Here is a 19,354-nt window from a genome sequence, read left to right on the forward strand (position 1 = left end):
TTGTGATGCGCTGGCTTCTCATTGCAGTGGCTTCTCTTGTCGTGGAGCACAGCTCTAGGGCACTTGGGCTCAGTAGTTGTGGCACAGGCTTTAGTGGCTCCAAGGTATGTGGGATCTAGTTCCCCAACGAGGGATTGAACCCCTGTCCCCTGCATTGGCAAATGGATTCTTAGTCACTGGATGACCAGGGAAGTCTCACATCTATGTTTCTTTTTTTCCCAACAAGACGGTGAGCTCTGAGAGGTCAGCAGTGAAATTTACATAATTTACATATATCCACTAATATAGGGGACGCTTGGGTGTATGGTACATATACAATAAGAATATTGGATTTTTCCATCTGCTGGTGGAACTTGAGTGGATTTCAGCCCCAAAGGGGATTCTCAGATTTCTTTCCCTAGAAGATCCAGAGCAAAAGAAGATCCAGGAAGCAAAATGAGGATGAGGGATCTCTGGGATTAAGAATGAGGGCCTCTTTCTGTGTTACAAGAACCCTTTAATCCAGGTTTTGAAAAATGCCACAGCTGATAAATGTGAGTGTGGTTTTTGAAACATGGACTTGAGAGAGCTAGAAAGTCCATGAATGCTAAAAATTTGGAAAAGATTTGTGAGGGTTTCAAAGTTAGAATGATGTGTAACTGTCCATGTCATCTTCCAAGAGCCATGGTCCTTGTATCTATCAGTAGAGGGTAAGTTATGCTGAAGTAACAAATAGCCCACAAATTTTAGCAACTAAAAATAATCGTCACTTTTGCTCACGCCCATCACAGGTGAGCAGGCCCCCATACTTGTTACTCAGGAAGTCAGGATGGAGTGGCTACCATTTTGAATTGCTGCTCTTCATGGCAGAACAACTTGCATGACCCCATCCAACTACAAGGAGGTTGGGAATGGCAGTGTCACCTTGTACCTAAACTAGGGACATCCAGAGACAATTAGGGAACCAAACAACCATAATCTTCATAACCAGAAAGCCAGCCAAAGACAGAGTTCCAAGCACAGACACTTGTGCTTCCCATATCCCATTTTCAGGCTTAGGCAGATGCGTGAGGATGTTAGTAGCTGTGACCAAGTACCACAAATCTTGTGCCATCTCTAGAGTTGTGGATCCTTTGCCAGAAAGAGAAGCCTTGGCCTTTTGTGAGAATCTGCATGTGCTCACCTAGTGTGTGACTCATCCATTTTCCGGCACGCTGCTCCTCCCACGGCAGAGGCTACTCCCAAGCAGGACTTGCCTGTCAGGCTGCAGGGCATATGGGGCTGGCTGCCTGTGTCAGGCAGAGCCCAGCCTGACGGCCTCAGCCAGGCGCACCACCATTCGGGGCTAAATTGACTGCTCAGAGATACAGGAGCCCAGCTTGCTGGTTTGCTGTGAGATATGGCAAAGGGAAGTCATTGACACCTGCATCTCCTGCTGCCGGGAGTAGGTCGAATTTGCCAGTGACAAATTCGCCAGTGTCGTTGGCTAGCCACAGTGAGTAGCCCCATGACTTTCTCAATCCAAGGCCTTCCTTAGGAGAATTTCAGGGATGAGTAGCCAATGAGGCCGTGTAGTGTGGGCTTTCATTAATAACGTATACAGGGAGTTAGTCTTAAAAAGGAATTTGGTAACCTAGGGGCACTTGGCAGAATTCAATAAGAGCACTAATCTGGTAGGAAAATATTTTTGTTTTTGTTTATTACTCTCTGCTTCTCTGATTCCATGCAAATAGAGTCCAGGAAACTAGAATCTTTAAAGAAATTTTTCTTTGATGACTTGACAGTGATTAAGTACAGATACAGAAGCTAATCAACTTTTTAAAAATCATGATTTTTCCCTCAGCACACTTTGTAATGTTTTGTCTATAATTTTGGCTTAGTATCAAGTCATCACTAGCCTTAAAGTCTCCTTGAATACAGAGGAATCTTTTTACACCCTCACACACAAAAATTCTGCACTTCTAAAGACTCACCTATGGCATTAAGAATTCCTGATCCTGAATGCTGTTTTCCTGAGATCAGACTTTCTCAGGAGGAATATGAAGTTTAGGTAGATTTCTCTCGAATTGTGTTGTTCTTTGCATGGCGGGTCGGGGAGAGGTGGTAGCCACCCAGACATCCCCATGTCTATTGCTTTTCATGTTCTTCCTTAAAATATTGTTGAAATTAGTGCTTAATTTGAGTCTTTCCTTTTTCTGAAGGATTCTTTGTATTTGTTGAGTGTGAATTTTGAAAGTTTAGTTCTGCTTAAAAACTTTTTTCCCTTTGAATTTTGACAAAATGAGTTTTCCCCTCTAAATTAAACTTGCCTATTAAAGAATGAGGCTTGACTGGGCCTCGCATTATTTGGGTTTCTTAAATTTTCTCCTAGAAAATTCATTCATATTTTTACAGTTTGGAAAAATCAGTTTATTTGTAGCTCACAGGGATGATTTCAAGTACATTTCTGGGCAAATGTTTAGCTTTAAAAACTGCAAAACTGGGACTTCCCTGGTGTTCCAGTGGTTAAAACTTTGCCTTCCACGGCAGGGTGAAGGATCCTTGGTCAGGGAACTAAGATTCCACATGCCTGAGGCCAAAAAACCAAAACATAAAACAGAAGCAATATTGTAACAAATTCAATAAAGACAAAAAAAAAAAAAAAACCTGCAAAACTTAAAAGACAGCAAAAACTATTTTCTGTCTTTAGAACTATCTTAAGATCATAAAGACCCAAATGCCTTTTCCAACAGTATTTGCATGATATAGAATTATGGCATCATTGTCTTTTTGCAAAATAAATGATATTTTGTAAACAAAAACCAAGGCTTTCATTCAAATATGAGGTGATCAGGGGACAGTTCCAAGCCTGGTGACCGCTTGATCTTTCTAAAATTGGACATGGGTGTAGAGGCACACGGGTTGGGAGTAGAAGTGGTTTGCCGGGTCCAGCCAATAATGGGATGTAGTATCCATAGACAGTCATATTTCTAAATATGTCTGAAAAGAATAATAGAACTAGCTGAGATTCAGTCTACCTTGTATTATCAGGTTTTGGTGATTCTAAACCACATCAGTGATATGATACAACACTTGTCACCTCGGGGACACACCATTCCCCTCCCTCTCCTCCTCCCCACACCTCCCCTTTCAGATGGAGCCTGGCTTGTGCAAGGCTTGACTTAATTCACCAACTGGCTACTTTAGTGGTTGTTGCTTCCACAAAACCATAGCCTGTGGTCTAATTATCTTTAATCCCATCCCACTCTCGGGAATACACAGCTTCTGGTTTTAAAAGGTCTTCCCTGGGGCCTCCGATGGTAAAGAATCTGCCTGCCATGCAGGAGATCCTGGTTCAATTCTTGGGTTGGTAAAAAAAAAATATATTCCTCTTATTGTAATCTTGATCTTCCAAGTCAATAAACCCTCTGTTGTTGTTGCTAATTTAGGGATGAGGTTATAGAATTTTATTTTATAGAATATTATTCCTGACTCTTTTGATAGCAATAAACAAACTCCTAAGTCATGCTACTTTAAGGCCCGAAGGTGATTTTATGATGATGATACTAAGGTGGCTCATAGAACCCAGGGCATGAAATATAGGATCTTGAGTGTTGTCAGGACACCTTTTTTAATCTTTGTCTTTCTTGGTGTATCTACTTCATTTTGTGCTCTTTTTTGTTTTGTAGTTAGGGGTGTTCTCAATCCCATAACACGAACATCAGCTGGGGACTTAAAAAAAACCCCACTCATCACTAAATGTTAATAATTAGTGCAATCTAGGTGAAGGATATGTAGGGTTTCACTGTACTATTCTTTCAACTTTTCAGTAGTAATGAAATTATTCAAAATAAAAAGTTTGGGGAAAAATATTAGTGTTTGAGCCTTACTGTCAGAAATTCTGATTCAGTGGTTCTGGGGTAGGATCCAGACATTGGCAACTAAAAGTAAATAAAGAAAGCTTTTCTGGGAATCCTAATGTGTAAAGCTGAAAATTACTGGCGTGAGCTGCTGTCTCTTTCAGCTTCTCTAGAAGAGAGTGAGTGTTTTGAAAAAAAATGACATAATTTGAAAGATAGCTAAAATAGGAAATAATGGCTTTGGCTTATCAACAGATATTCTCAGATGCAGCAGTTCAGGACTCAATTTGCATTTCTGTTGGAGGAATACATTGGACACCTATTATTATTATTATTACATTGTTAATCATTTTGCCTAGATAAACCCTCACCCCACCCACACTTTTCTAGAAACTGCCTTACGTCTTCCGTGTTTACTGCACATGGAGCTGAAAGATGGGCCTGGCCACAGCTGATTGGATTAGGGGAAGGCAGCTGACCCAAGCTGGGTAGACCAGTCCTCACCCCAGGAATCTTCAGGAAGGAAAGATTAAGAGGACTCACCGCTCAAAGATCTTCATTACAGAAGTTTGAGAAGATACATTCCAGCAAGACCTAAATGAATGTAGAGAAAAGGCAGAGTACAAGACAGAATATGACACCTAAGGGACCCCAGGAGGAGTAGTGTCTCTTTTCCGAAACTCAGAACTGAACAGGGCGGACTTGTTTCAGGTTTAGGAGCTAGGTGATGCCTTGTTTCCATATTGGGTTGTCGCTTTTTGTTTTTTTTTGTTTTGTTTTGTTTTTTTAAACTCCTCACTATTTTTAAAAATAATTTAATTTTTTTAAATTTAATTTTTGGCTGTGCTGGGTCTTTGTTGCTGTGAGGGCTACTCTCTGTTGCAGTGTTCAGGCTTCTCATTGTGATGGTTTCTCTTGCTGAGGAGTGCTCCACGGTGAGAGGACGTCAGTAGCTGCGGCTCACGGACTCAGCAGTTGCAGCTCCCCTGGCCGAGAGCACAGGCTCAGTAGCTGCGGCGCGCAGGCTTAGTCGCTCTGCAGCATGTGGAATCTTCCCAGATCAGGGAGCGAGCTCGTGTCTCCTGCATTGGCAGGTGGATTCTCTACCACTGAGCCACCAGGGAAGCCCCTCCATGTATATATTTTTTAATTTCTGAAGATCTATTTGGAAACATTTTCCTCTATTTATACTAGAAAATATTCATGATTTCCATACGCATGAGTTGTGAACAGCTATTTTCATATATATAATATAAATGAGAGAATACCAAATGTCAAATAAGATGGAGCTAAAGTTCACAAAGATAACCCATGAGACTGTTGCATCCTATTGACTGATGTTCCCATTGCTATTATAAAATTATGTATGTGTATATATATATATATATAAAACACTGCTACCTCATACAAATATATTATCAAAGCTCTTCATAAATGTTTTAATACTTGTGTAATATTCCTTTATATAGATTTATCAGAATTTACTATGCACTGTATTATTATTTGACAGTTATCTGTGCAGTCTCTCAGTCGTGTCTGACTTTGTGCCCCAGGGACTGTGGCCTGCTGGGCTCCTCTGTCCCTGGAATTTTCCAGGCAAGAATACTGGAGTGGGTTGCCACTGCTTACTCCAGGGGATCCTCCCGACCCAGGGATGGGACCCTGGTGTCTTGTGTTTCCTGCCTTGGCAGCCAGATTCTTTACCACTTGCTCCACCTACCATATGTTATGCAAGTGTGATCAGCAAACTTACATAGTCATGCTTTTTTCTGTACTTCAAGTTACTTCTATGTGATGGCATCCCAGAAGTGCCTCAATGCCACAATAGTTTGGGTTTACCTAGTTACTTAGCCTTTCTTTCCAAATTTTGTATATGTTTATGATCTCTTGAATTTATCTCAGCTGCCTCTGTCAGAGTAAATTCTCTCTTTGATTTTGTGGTGACTCATGAGGCAGGTGGTTCTTGGGGTACACCTTTACCAAGTGCCTGCGGAGATGCCATCAACCCATGTTCCTGCCTGTTTGCTGTTTACCTTTCAGGTATGAGTACTTCATTACTCATCATGGCTTAAAATCTGCATGCATAAAGAGAAAAACATCCAATTCAAAAGCAGGTTATTGAAGCTTGCCAAGGCTCAGGGGAACCAGTGAAGTTGATGGAAGGTTTAAAAAACTGGGCATCTGGAGAAAACAGAGGACTTACATAAACATATCAGAGGAGGTAGTTCTGTGGGTATGGTTGGGATCATAGAGGGTCATCCTTGTGCCCAAGAATTTGGCCCATTGACCACGGTCAGGTGCCTTTACTTCCTACTGTTGGAGAGGTTTAGTTCAGTTCAGTCACTCAGTTGTGTCTGACTCTTTGCGACCCCATGGACTGCAGCACTCCAGGCTTCCCTATCCATCACCAACTCCTGGAACTTGCTCAAACTCATGTCCACTGAGTTGGTGATGCCATCCAACCATCTCATCCTCTGTTGTCCCCTTTTCCTCCTGCCTTCAATCTTTCCCAGCATCAGGGTCTTTTCCAATGAGTCAGTTCTTCGTGTTAGGTGGCCAGATTTGGAGTGGTTGCCTCTGGGAAATTCCTGTTAGAATGTACACTTACCTGAGATGATCAAATCACAAACCATTAATATTCACTTTTGCATTATTGGTAGTCAACCTATCTGATTAGTTCCTTCTTGGCAGTCAGAAGATTTCCAAATGACTAAGACCCAAGAAAGGAGGTCATTGATGTGGCAAAGTTTGCTTCAGAGTAAGGAAGGAGCTTTGTTCAAGGAGAGAGATTTTAGACTGGAGTCAAAATGAGACCCTGAGCATCTGGGCACAGCATGGACATGACTCAGGATGAAGACTGAAGGAGTTCTGAAGGCAATTCTACTTAGGTTGTATATTTCTAAAAGATTATTTAAACCTAGATCTCTCTATCTATCATCTATCTCTGACATCACTGTTTCCATCTGTGTCCCTAACTATCTCTATGTATATAATTTTTTTTACTGAGAGAGAGATAGTGATCAGTTCTTTTACAACTCCAATGAGGACAGGAAGGAGGACAGGGACAGATCGATGTAGTTTAAAAAGCCCTTGATCAAGAGTCAAAAGAATCTGGTTCCAGTAACTTGGGGTATGATCTTAGAAAAGCCTCCTGCTATCTGGACAATTTCCTTTTTGATAAAAAAGGGAAAATGGTAATTTTTTTGTTTATTGCATAAAATTTTATGAGGTCAAGGTAAAAGTCAATATGTGAAATGTTCTGAAGGAATTAACTCCTTACAAAGATCAGCTCTTTCTTATATCAGAAAAGACACGTGACATACTGAAAAAAATTGCAGATCTGGGTTTAAATCTTAGCTATGCCACTTAGTAACTTTGAGGTTAGCCAGGGTCAACTTTTATACCTTTAATTAAAAAAAAAAAAATTGTGGCAATCACTCAGTTACTTAGAACTACGCAAAGAGTGAATGTAAATATAGTGTCAGACACATAGTAATAGGCAGTGTCTATTTGTTTTACCAATCTCTTGCCTTTCACAGTGTCTGCATTTAGGCAGGAGGAGGGATTGGTCATTGACTAGGGGTGAAAGAGTACAATGTCTACAGGATAGACGCTATGGAATCGTCCACCCCTGAGATCATCTGAAGTGTATTCCCACAGTCTGTCTGGGAACTTACATAGTGTTTTGTGGATCTCACTAGAAGCCTCAGCAATTCACCTCGAAACCTAATTATGCAAGTAAGAGCCGCAGACTCAGCTGACCAGGCTGGTGATTGAAATACTCTTGGGTGTCTGATCAAAATATGTCTGGAGTCTTCTTGACTCTTGTTTGTGTTTGCCATGATTGCTATTCCAATACTTTCTTTTTTCCTAGTCAAGATTTAAGGGTTAAAGTTGTAGAATTTTTCCCCCTCAAATCACTCTATAGAGCCGCTCTGGTCTCTATGACTTGTATGTGTGAGTGTGTTTAAATTAAACAAATGTTTGTTTCCAATGGAGCCATACGCAAAACACATGCAGTGTGCAGCCCATATGCTTTCTTTCTGCCTGTTTTATCTTTACCACTCAACCTATGGCTTTGGGGATGGAGGAATTTGACATAGATAGGAAGAAATATTTCAGAATTGAATTGCTAACAAATTTGGGAATTGCTTTGTGGAATCTGGAACTTGGGGACACTTCCTGTCATGTCTACTTGTCTTGCTTTGACTTCAAGTGTCCGGAGATCTCCAGGGAGCAAACCCCAGCCAAGTTGCCACCTAATGGGTGGTGCTTCAAGAGTGCCATTAGACTGCGACTTCCCGAGATGTTGAGGGGACACGGAAAGTAGTCATTCTTGCTGTCATTGTTTAATTTCTATTTAGGACACCATTGTTTAATTTCTGTTAGGGCGTTGCTTGGAGACGGAAAGCTCATTTTATGTTTGTTAAGAAAATACATAAATGAACATCATAAACACTTTTTTCATATTTAGAAAGTAGTCAACAGAGAATGAGAAAACATTCTACCTTGAAATGTCATCTGTACAGATCTAGATATTGTAATCATTCATGTTGCTGAGTTTTTGGTTTTGTTGATTTTTTTTTTTTTTATAAAGAAAAGGGGGGCAGTTTCTTAATAAAAAGCATTCCAGCACTTTGTATTTGGCATGTTTCACTGTGTGAAATTTCAGAGCTGAGGTGATTGCTTCATGAAATTTTTTTTGGTGAGAATCTCATGAAGTGACTTTTCTCATATTGTACATTCTGGAGAGATAAACCTTTTCTGAAATAAATGTCCTTAACAATTTTTTTTTTGGCTTGAGCTGCATGGAATAAACACTTGTTTAAATTAATTAATTAATTTGGCTGAGCCAGGCCTTAGTTGTAGCACTCAGGACCTTCAGTTGCATCAGGTGGGATCTAGTTCCCCGACCAGGGATCAAAACTGGGACCCGAGCATCGCGAGTGTGGAGTCTTAGCCACTGGACCACCAGGGAAGTCCCTGGAACCGACATTTTTAAACATCTGTTTGAGAGGGAAGCATCCCACTCCAGCTACCCCTGCCTTTCAGAAAGGTGTGGAGCAAGCCTGGGAAAGCAGGTCTGGATCATCAGAAACCTTGACTTTTTGCATGAAAATGGGGAAGGAAGAAGGCTGGGTTGGGGAGAGGATAGCCAAAGATTGGATTCCTGTTACTGTTTTGCCACTATACTTTTACTTCTAAGTTTTCTGCTTGCACGGAACTAGAGGAAGAGCTCATGACTTTGACTAAATGTCAACAAATCTGGAAGAAAAAGGATTTCCTTAAGTCCAGATTAAAATATATCACTTTTAGTGACTCAGACAGGGAAAGACAGATATAGTATGATATCACTAATATGTGGAATCTAAAAAAAAAAACTGCTACAAATGAACTTGTTTACAAAACAATAGACTCACAGACTTAGAGAACAAATACAGGAGGAAGCAGGGGTGGTGGGGGGAAGGGATACTTAAGGAGTTTGGATTGACATGTATACACTGCTGAATTTAAAATGGATAACCAACAGGGACCTACTGGATAGCACAAGGAACTACTATGTAACAACTTAAATAGGAAAAGAATTTGAAAGAATATATATATATATATTTGTGTGTGTTTAACTGACTCATTTTGCTGTACATCTCAAACTAACACAATATTGTAAACCAACTACAGTTCAATTAAAAAAAATTCTTTTTAATTAAAGGAGAATAAAACACTATAGGACTTTCAGAAAACTGTTAATGATGGTCTGAAACAGGCAGTGCAAAATATTTTAAATAATCATTAGATTTCTGTGGAATTTCAGCTAGGCAATTATTTCCATGCAGCAAACATGATTTTAAAATGCCATTTGCCTAGTCTTTAAAATAATGGCATTGTTTTCTACAGAATTATGCATGGTTGGGATAAAGACTATTTCTTTTTCACCAAATAATGGTGAAATAGTCAGTATCAACCATTGCAAAAGCTCCTGGCCTTTGTTGATGACATCCAAATCTTCTCCTTCCATCTAAAAGCAAAGAAACAGCATCGAAACATGTATATTATCTAGGGTGAAACAGATCAGCAGCCTAGGTTGGATGCATGAGACAAGTGCTCGGGCCTGGTGCACTGGGAAGACCCAGAGGGATCGGGTAGAGAGGGAGGTGGGAGGGCGGATTGGGATGGGGAACACATGTAAATCCATGGCTGATTCATGTCAATGTATGACAAAAACCACTACAATATTGTAAAGTAATTAGCCTCCAACTAATAAAAATAAATGAAAAAAAAAAGATCTAAAAATAAAAAATAAAAAAAATAAAAGCAAAGAAACAGCCAACACCACTCAAAGAATATATTACTCAGGGATAAAAAATATTGAAGTTATTAAAATTTTTATCTATAGAGCATGGACTCTGATGTAAATCCTCAGTTCTTCCGGTCTCCCTTCTCTCCCCACTTCCTTTCCTCTTTCTTATGGAGTTTTCTATGTCCTTATCATGTGTCCAACATGGTTCTAGATGCTAAGAAATCATTTTAGTTTTGACATCAGTTTTGGCAGAAATAACAAATACCAGGGCATGTCTAAAATCAGTTTTGAAGAAGCTGCTACCTACCTATGAAAATATAGCTCTAGAATTAGGTGGAAAGGAGGGAGCATAGGTCAAGCCTGGTGCTTACTCTCCTTCAAAAGCGATTTCTAACCTGAGTTTGCATGTGGGAACGCCAGCTTACCTTCCAACCTAGCCACCCACAGGTTTCTCAGCCCTGCCTAACCCAGAGAGAGCACCATCCTTCCTGCTCCCCAAATATGGGCTGGATATGTCACACCCCAGTAGGCAGATGCCTTTGGAGGGATTCCCATGCTAGGTGTTACATGCAAGACAACAGCAGAACCTGAAGGTTATCACAGCGATTGCCTGCACCTCCCAGGGCCAGCTGGTGCGCATACCTGCAGCCTCCTGGTAAGGTCTAGGGAGACCACGGGGACCCCACCTCTGGAGCAGAGGAGCCCAAGCAGACAGCGCTAAGGACAGAACCCAGTCTCAGGCTGACTGGTTCTGCGTGGAACATTGAAAGCTTCTGATGGGAGACATTTTGCCTTTTCGTTTGTTCTTCTAGTAGCCAGAAAGTCAACTGTGCTGAAGATGATGACTCAGATGCTTCTGCTCTTGCTGTACGGCTTCATGTTTCTTTTGGCCACAGAGTCCTGCAGGACGTTATGCCAGGTAAGAAGAGGGAGGTGGGAGGATGAGCTGGTGGGGAGACCGAATGGAAACTAGAACCCATGAGTTAGCCAGCCCATCTGAGCTGAAGGGTAGGTAGAAGACGGGGTGAAAGTGAAAGTGAAAATCGCTCAGTTGTGTCTGACTCTTTGCAAGCCCAGGGATCGAACCCAGGTCTGCTGCATTGTGGGTGGATTCTTTACCAGCTGAGCCACAAGGGAAGCCCAAGAATACTGGAGTGGGTAGCCTATCCTTTCTCCAGGGGATCTTCCTGACCCAGGAATCGAACTGGGGTCTCCCGCATTGCAGGCAGAGTCTTTACTAACAGAGCCATGAGGGAAGCCCGAAGACGGGGTAGAACGGTCCAACCAGAAGAAACTGCAACTGCAGGTCACTGAAATCCATTTTAGCTAATAGCTGCCAATTATTTTTCCATCTGCTTTTTCCATAACTTCCTGAGATGCAAAGGGGTCCGAATGATGTAAGGGTAATCCACTCTTCTTCCCATATCCTTTGATGGTGAAGCTTTCAGTGGCTGATAAACAGGGTGGTGCCTCTTCCTTAAAGGCACTGGAGAATGTGGAGGCTGGCAGGAGTGTTACCTTGACTGTGTGTGTGTGTTAGTTAAGTCGTGTCTGACTCTTTGAGACCCCATGGTAGCTTGCTAGGCTCCTCTGTCCCTGGAATTCTCCAGGCAAGAATACTGGAGTGGGTTGTCATTTCATTCTCCAGGGGCTCTTCCTGACCCGGGGATTGAACCTGAGTCTCCTGCATGGCAGCAGATTCTTTACCATCTGAACTATTGGGAAGTCTCCAACCTTAACTGGGAGATGGTTAATGGCATTGAGTGAGAAGGACTTAGGAATGGTCCTGACACCATGAAACACTGTCACACCCAAAATGGCATCTCCTTTGAGAAGCCTGATGGTGAACACCACCAATGGGCAGGAAGGAGCGATGAGCACCTTGGTCATGTGGCAGCCTGGATGGGAGGGAGTTTGGGGGAGAATGAACATGTGTGTATGTATGACTGAGCCACTTTGCTGTTCACCAGAAATGATCGCAACATTGCTAATCAGTTATAACCCAGTATAAAATAAAAACCTTAATAAAGGATTCTTTCTAGAAGTTTCCAAATAATATTCACCCTGTGAGTAATGTGCCCCTGGATGGGAATTTTCTCCATGACTCCCCTCCCCCTAATACTGAGTCACAGCCCAGTTTCTAGGAAAGATTAGAGACCCCCTCAGAAAGGCCTTTTCTGGGAGGCACCCCAACCCCACACTATTTCCTCTTCATTTCCTCATCCACACTCTTCCACAAGACAGAAATAGGAGGCTGAGCATGGGAGGCTGGCTTTGTTTTCTTGATTATCAGGGACTCACCTTACCAGAAATGTTCCATCATTTTCTTTTCAATTTACAAGTTGCTGGGGGCTGAGCTTTCTTTGGGGTGCTATCTGCCTTCCAACCTCTCTCAGGCAATTCTGCAGGTTTAGCGGGTGATGGGTTTGCAAGTGTCTTGTTCACAGTATTAGTCCGAGGATTGTTGCTACGTGTGTGTGTGTGTGTTGTGGCTCAATTGTGTCTGACTCTTTGTGACCCCATGGACTGGAGCCTACCAAGCTGCTCTGTCCGTGCATTGTTGCTAGCTGAAGCTTAAGTGGCCCCATCAGATACCACCCTAGAAATGAAGAGGTCACATGGAGTTGTGTATACAGGGACTTTGGCAAATTAACTGGAAGTGAATCAGTTCCTTCACTTGAGAAGACAGTTTCCAGAATTCCTTGGAAAGAGCACACCATCACCTTTTGCCCTCCTACCTGACTAGCAGGATGTGACCTCACTGGAGTCTGTTTAATGGGCCAAGTACTATCCAGAATTGTTCATTTTGAAGTGCTTTATTATGGTTCATTGGAGACCATGATCCACTCAAGATGGGCTGAGGGCATCTTGAAGTGCTTGCACTTCCATGCATCTATTTATTTATTTATTTGGTTGCTTGACACCAAGTGGCATGTGAGATCTTGGTTCCCTGACCAGAGGTCAAACCTGTGTCCCCTATATTGGAAGCATGGAGTCTTCACCACTGGACCCTCAGGGCAGTCCCTCCAGTAATAAATTAATAACAGTATTTTTATAAATAAACTGCCAACATTTCCTCCCTACATTTTTTGGCTGCATACTTGCATGTCAATAATTTTGTAGTTTTCTTCTATAACAAAAATAGAAAGATGATTCAGTTTTACCTCTAAAATTGATGATCAAATTTTTTTCATTCTTATTGCTAATTTAAAAAAAAGTAGCTTTCAGCTTCTCAATTCATTGTTAATAATGTCATGTAAACATCTAAGAAAGACTGTTGTCAAATTTGTGGAAACCAAATTTTTTTTAATATGTTAGTTGCAATGTATCTCGAGCACTTAGGATTTTCTTGTTCTATGACTAATTGTAAATACTCTGAGAACGACTGCCACTTATATGTTGATGTCCTCCTTGTAACGCAGATATGACTGCAAGCTACATAAATATATCCTATTGAATCCAAACTAAACACATACCTAACTCAACTTCTACCAAAAACAGCTACATCCTTTGAGTGCTATCCAAAATAAGGGAGAATATAAAGGAGGGGAAACTGGAAAAAGAAAAAAAAAAAGGACTGAACAGATGATGGCTAAACTATTTTGCTTCTGAAAATTTAATAAAACATATGATAATAATGGAGCTTCCCTGGTGCCCCAGTGGTAAATAATCTGCCTGTCAATGCAGGAGATGCAGGATTGATCCCTGGGTTAGGAAGATCCCCTAGAGAACGAAATGGCAACCCACTCCAATATGCTTGCCTGGGAAATCCCATGGACAGAGGAGCCTGGGGGGCTACAGTCCATGGAGTCACAAAGAGTTGGACACGAATTAGCAGCTAAACAACAACAATGATCATGTGAACACATTGCTAGATGCTCTTTCAGTGCATGGAAGGGGCCCATGCAAGCTAGGGGTTCTGCAGCTTAACCTTCATTAATTTCCAATAAGTCCACATCTACCCAGGGTGTATTTCCTGGATAGAAAGCAGATCATTCTTCCTGGAGTGGAAGGAGTTCTCCTGCTGAATAGCCATGGAAAGAAATCTGTTCAGGCTGAGGGGAAATGGGACCATGGTGACAAATTCATGGTCTTAGATTTAGTGGCATGCTGGCATCAGAGCTGATTCAGATGTGATGAAAGTGAATCACTGGGTGCACATTTTAGTGATTGTGTTTGACCTGAATTTTAATTTTCCCTTCCTAGGCTGCCAGCAAGAGCAAGGAGCAGGTATCTACCAGGGCACACGGTATGTTGGCAGTAGTTACTAAGAGTTGGGTGTGTTCCTATCCATCTGTTGTAACTCAGAGCTCTTCTCAGCCCTCCGTCTCATGGCATGGTAGATGGCACACCTCGACGGCATGTATCTGGACTTTTCTTTTAGTCTTCTCATCTTAAATTGTACCTTTGGCCCCTGCTCCCTTCTTGCTCCATCCTGGTCTGAGAGTTCTTTGCTGTAAATCCTTTGGATTGAACCAACTCAAAATAGAGCAGAAGCTATGGGGGGGTCTATGAGACCCCGTCGATGATGTAACTCCTTGTAAAGTTCTGGAACTGAGAAATTTATTTTTTTATAAAATACTTTTTTAAATTTACTTTTTTAATTGAAGGATAATTGCTTTACAGAATTTTGTGGTTTTCTGTCATACATCAACAAGAATCAGCCATAGGTACACTCATGTCCCCTCCCTCCCGAACCTCCCTCCCATCTCCCTCCCCATCCCACCCCTCTAGATTGTCACAAAGCCCCGATTTGAGTTCCCTGAGTCATCCAGCAAATTCCCACTGGCTATCTATTTCACATATGGTATTGTAAATTTCCATTTTATGCTCCCCTTGCATCTCATCCCCTCCCTCCTCCCCTCCCCCCACGTCCATAGGTTGGTTCTCTATGTCTGTTTCTCCATTGCTGCCCTGAAAATATATTCATCAGCACCATCTTTTTAGATTCCATATATATGTGTCAGTATATGATATTTACATTTCTCTTTCTGACTTACTTTGCTCTGTATAATAGGTTCTAGGTTCTCCCATCTCGTTAGAACTGACTCAAATGCATTCCTTTTTATGGCTGAGTAATATTCCATGGTATATATATACCACAGCTTCTTAATCCACTCATCTGTCGATGGATATCTAGGTTGCTTCCATATTCTTAGCTATTGTAAATAGTCCTGCAATGAACATTGGGGAACATGTGTCTTTTTCAGTTTTGGTTTCCTCAGGATGTATGCCTAGGAGTGAGATTGTTGGGTCATATGTGGTTTTCTTCCTAGCTTTTTAAGGAATTGGAGTTGAGAAATTTCTTACAGAATATCAGGCATGCTGGCTTCCAAACTGTATTCTTGGGGAGCTAGCTGCAGGTGTGAGGCATGTTTAGGGGGTTCCTGTGAGGAGAGAGAGGGAGCTAGTGGACTGAACTGTGGGCTCTTACTCACTTGTGCTGGGATGGTACCATTTTTATCTATTTTAAACCTTAGAGTTCAGGATACCAGTTTGTTAGAAATAATAGGAGGTTGTCACTGAAAGAGATGATGATCCCTGATCTATTTCAATCGTCCTGCACTTTACAAAGAAAAGACACCTGATGTCCATAGAACTGATGTGCCTTCACTGTGCAGACGCCGTGGTAACTGGCCCATGTGGTCCAGAGCCCAGACCTCTCCATCCGACGCTGACACCTTTTCTATTCTCAGGTGAATGCCATGGCGCTTGTGTGGACAATTCCTACTGCAGCCAACCTTGCCCTCCAGACACTCCGGGGGATGTGGGGTTTTTATGCAGGCAAAAGAAATGGCACAAAGTTACTGACACCTGCCGGACTCTCACCGCCTTCAACATCTTCGAGGTAACATCCTTTCTCCCACCTGCAAAGCAGAGCCCCACACTAGCAGCACTGTTGACAGTAGTCAGGGCGTGGAAGCAACCTAAATGTCCATCAACAGCGAGATGGATAAAGAAGCTGTGGTATATAGATACAATATTGTGTATATTGTGTGTATTGTGTATATATATATATTCAGCCATAAAAAATATATATATGTATTCAGCCATAAAAATGAATGAAATTGGATCATTTGTAGTCATGTGGTTGGACCTAGAATCTGTCATACAGAGTGAAGTAAGCCCAAGAGAGAAAAACAAATGTTGTATATTAATGCATACATAGGGAATCTAGAAAAATGGTACAGATGAACCTATTAGTAGGGCGGGAATAAGAAACACAGACATAGAGAATGGACATGTGGCTGTGGCAGGGGAGGGGAGGGCGGAACGAACTGGAGAGTAGTATTGACATATATACACTACCATGAATAAAATAGACAGCCAGTGGGAAGCTGTTATGTAGCACAGTGAGCTCAGCTTACTGCTCTGTGATGACCTAGAGGGGTGGGAAGGGGGTGGGTGGGAAGGAGACTCAAGAGGGTAGGGATATAGGTATACATATAGCTGATTCATTTTGTTGTGCAGAAGAAACTAACACAACATTACAAAGCAATTATACTTCAATTAAAAATAAGAAATTAGCAATGCCTGTAGCACTCAATAAGGGGAAAGTGGACATGAGGCTGTGTGGTTGGTAAGTGTGTTTGTACCTGTCCAATAAATCTATCAGTTCCAATAAAACTATATTTACCAAAAATCAGGCCATTTTTGGTGATAATAACCTGGTGACTATCGCCGTAACCTGGTGATCCAGGGGTTAAAACTCTGCACTGTTACTGCTGAGAGCCTGGGTTCGATTCCTTGTTATGTAACTAAGGTCCCACGAGCCATGCCGCATGCTCTGCCCCGCCTCCTGCCCCAAATCAGGTGGTTATCCTGGGGCCATAGTTTGACCTGCTTGCTCTCAAGGGTGAGACTCAAGCCTGAATCCACGGGAGATCTATCAACACTTTCAGTCCTTCTGTATGGATGTTCCAACGGATTCATCCAAATTCAGTTCAGAATTTCTATTTTAAAAATATGCTCATATCTCATGCTTTGCCCCTCAAGAATAGTAGAAATAAGCTTAGAGGGCACTAGTAACCTATCTACAGAATGAACGTGCAGCATACATACATAGAAGAAGTCAGAAGGGGTGTACTAAAAACCACAATTGCTATTTTGGGCAGGAAGCAGGTGGCTGACAAGGCAGGGCTTTCCTTTTCTGTTGAAACACCATGGTATTGGGCAGGTTATTCACAGCGAGTATGAGCTTGAGAATGTAAAATAACAAAAACATTATGCAATATACAATCATGTAATCAGACTGTTGTAAATTTCAGTAAAACTCCTTTTCTGTTTAAAACAAAATGAACATTAAGAAACTTTTTGTTGTTTTTTGCCATTTCTTAGGAAGATTCAACTCATGTTCAAATATTTGGAGGATCAAAATTCAGTGAATATACCAAGAAGCCTGAGACCATTACAGATTTGTTAATGGAAAAGTGTCCACAGGATCTGTCCTGCGTGATCAGGAACATTCAGAAGTCTCCCCGGATTCCAGGAAACATCGCTGTAATTGTGCAGCTCTTACACAACATCTCCACTGTGCCAATGACGGATGTTGGTGAGGCAAAGATGCAGGTGAGTGGTGGTGAGGATGTGGTAGAGTATCATCTTGATGAAAAGGAATGCAAGCGAGCTGGATACTCTATGAGCTTTTGGGGGTCTGAGAACCGTGTTTTTTATCTCAGTATCTCCAGGGCTTAGTACAGCCAGTGTTCAATAAATCATCATTGAAGAGTGAATGAAGAGCTAATGAATAGAAGAACGAAAAGGTGGAAACATTCAAACAACAAACATTAGAGAGACCACTTATGGGGTGTGGATCAAACCCCAGCGTACATCTTTCCAGTGTCTATTTGGCTACGGAAAACTAAGAACCACAGTAGCAGAGAGAAAGAGTCTTTTCTTACTTTCATTTGGAGTCAGAACAGGTTGCAAAAAAGGAGAATAACTGAGTGCAAAGAAAACAGTCATACATATCTGCCTCAGGAATATAAAATGGAACTGGATCCATTTTTTTTTTTTTTTTCACTTTGATCTTCAAAGCAGAGGACATTGAAAACTAAGTTTAGCCTCTAGGATCCAGATTGGCATGTTCCTATACATGGGCTCCCTGATGGTTCATTGGTAAAGAACCCCCCCATCAATGCTGGAGCCACTGGTTTGATCCCTGGGTCAGGAAGATTCCCTGGAGAAGGAAATGGCAACCCACTCCAGCATTCTTGCCTGGGAAATCCCCTGGACAGAGGAGTTTGGAAGGCTACTGTCCGTGGGGTCACAAGAGAGTCGGACATGCCTTAGCAACTAAGCAACAACAAATGTTCCTATACAGGGTGCTGCTCACAACTGGGATTCATTAGATGCTAATTACGTAATGGGTGCTCTGACCAGGGTAAACAAATGCTAGTTTCACTAAGGTATGGAAAGGAATTGATGATGGCAACGGGCATGGGGAAGGAAGGCATTGCACAAAATGGGGAGGAAGGCAATTCCCTTGCAGCACTAACCTCACCTGGGAGTCTCCTTAAGATGCTGGCTCTACATAGACAGAGGGAATAGATTGGTGGTTTGCCAAGGGGGAGGGTGGTGACAGAGGGCTGGATCGGGAGGTTGGAATTAGCAGATGCAAACTAGTATACAGAGAATGGATAAACAACAAGGTCCTACTGTATAGCACAGGGAACCATATTCAATATCCTGTAATAAACCAGAATGGAAAAGAAATGCAAAAGAATGTGTCTTTATATATATGTGTGTGTAACTGAGTCTGTTGCTGGACAACAGTAATTAATACAACACTGTAAATCAACAATACTTCAGTTGTAAAAAAGGATGCTGATTCTGATTCACTAGGTCTGGGGTGGGGCCTGAGATTCTGGATCTCTAGGCAGTTCCAGGGGATGCCTTTGCTGCCAGCTGGAGGACCACATTTTTATGTATACTTTTAATTATTTATTTATCTACTTATGTAGTCTTGGCTCTGCTGGGTCTTTGTTGCTGCTCAGGCTTTGCTCTCTTGCAGCGAGCAGGGGCTACTTTCTAAGTTATGGTGCGAGAGCTTCTTATTGCGGTGACTTCTCCTGTTGCGAAGCCCAGGCTCTGGAGTCTGTGGACTTCAGTAGTTGTGGTTCCTGGGCTCTAGAGCACAGGCTCAACAGTTGTAGCGCATGGGCTTAGATGTTCCATGGCATGTGTGATCTTCTCGGTTCAGGGATCCAGTCCGTGTCTTCCCCACTGGCAGGCAGAT

General features: G+C 42.0%; 1 protein-coding gene across 5 annotated transcripts in view; it reads left to right on the top strand.

Annotated features, from left to right (window-relative positions):
* The first annotated feature begins 1,266 nt into the window (after positions 1 to 1,266).
* The window catches only part of LOC133059571 (putative adhesion G protein-coupled receptor F2P), a 36,487-nt gene continuing 18,399 nt past the window's right edge, over positions 1,267 to 19,354 (top strand). For 2 of the 5 annotated variants that reach the window (XM_061146887.1, XM_061146892.1), the window contains exons 1-5: positions 1,267 to 1,474; positions 10,929 to 11,035; positions 14,323 to 14,365; positions 15,813 to 15,964; positions 17,455 to 17,685. In XM_061146887.1, coding sequence (XP_061002870.1) covers positions 10,955 to 11,035; positions 14,323 to 14,365; positions 15,813 to 15,964; positions 17,455 to 17,685 — 507 coding nt within the window. In that variant the 5' untranslated portion in view covers positions 1,267 to 1,474; positions 10,929 to 10,954. Of the gene's footprint in view, positions 1,475 to 5,770; positions 5,859 to 7,427; positions 7,557 to 10,928; positions 11,036 to 14,322; positions 14,366 to 15,812; positions 15,965 to 17,454; positions 17,686 to 19,354 lie in introns of those variants that run through there. The other 3 variants (XM_061146889.1, XM_061146888.1, XM_061146890.1) reach the window with 3 other exon arrangements.

The sequence above is a fragment of the Dama dama genome, chromosome 7 (genome assembly GCF_033118175.1).
Source record: "Dama dama isolate Ldn47 chromosome 7, ASM3311817v1, whole genome shotgun sequence".
Taxonomy (NCBI): Eukaryota; Metazoa; Chordata; class Mammalia; order Artiodactyla; family Cervidae; genus Dama; species Dama dama.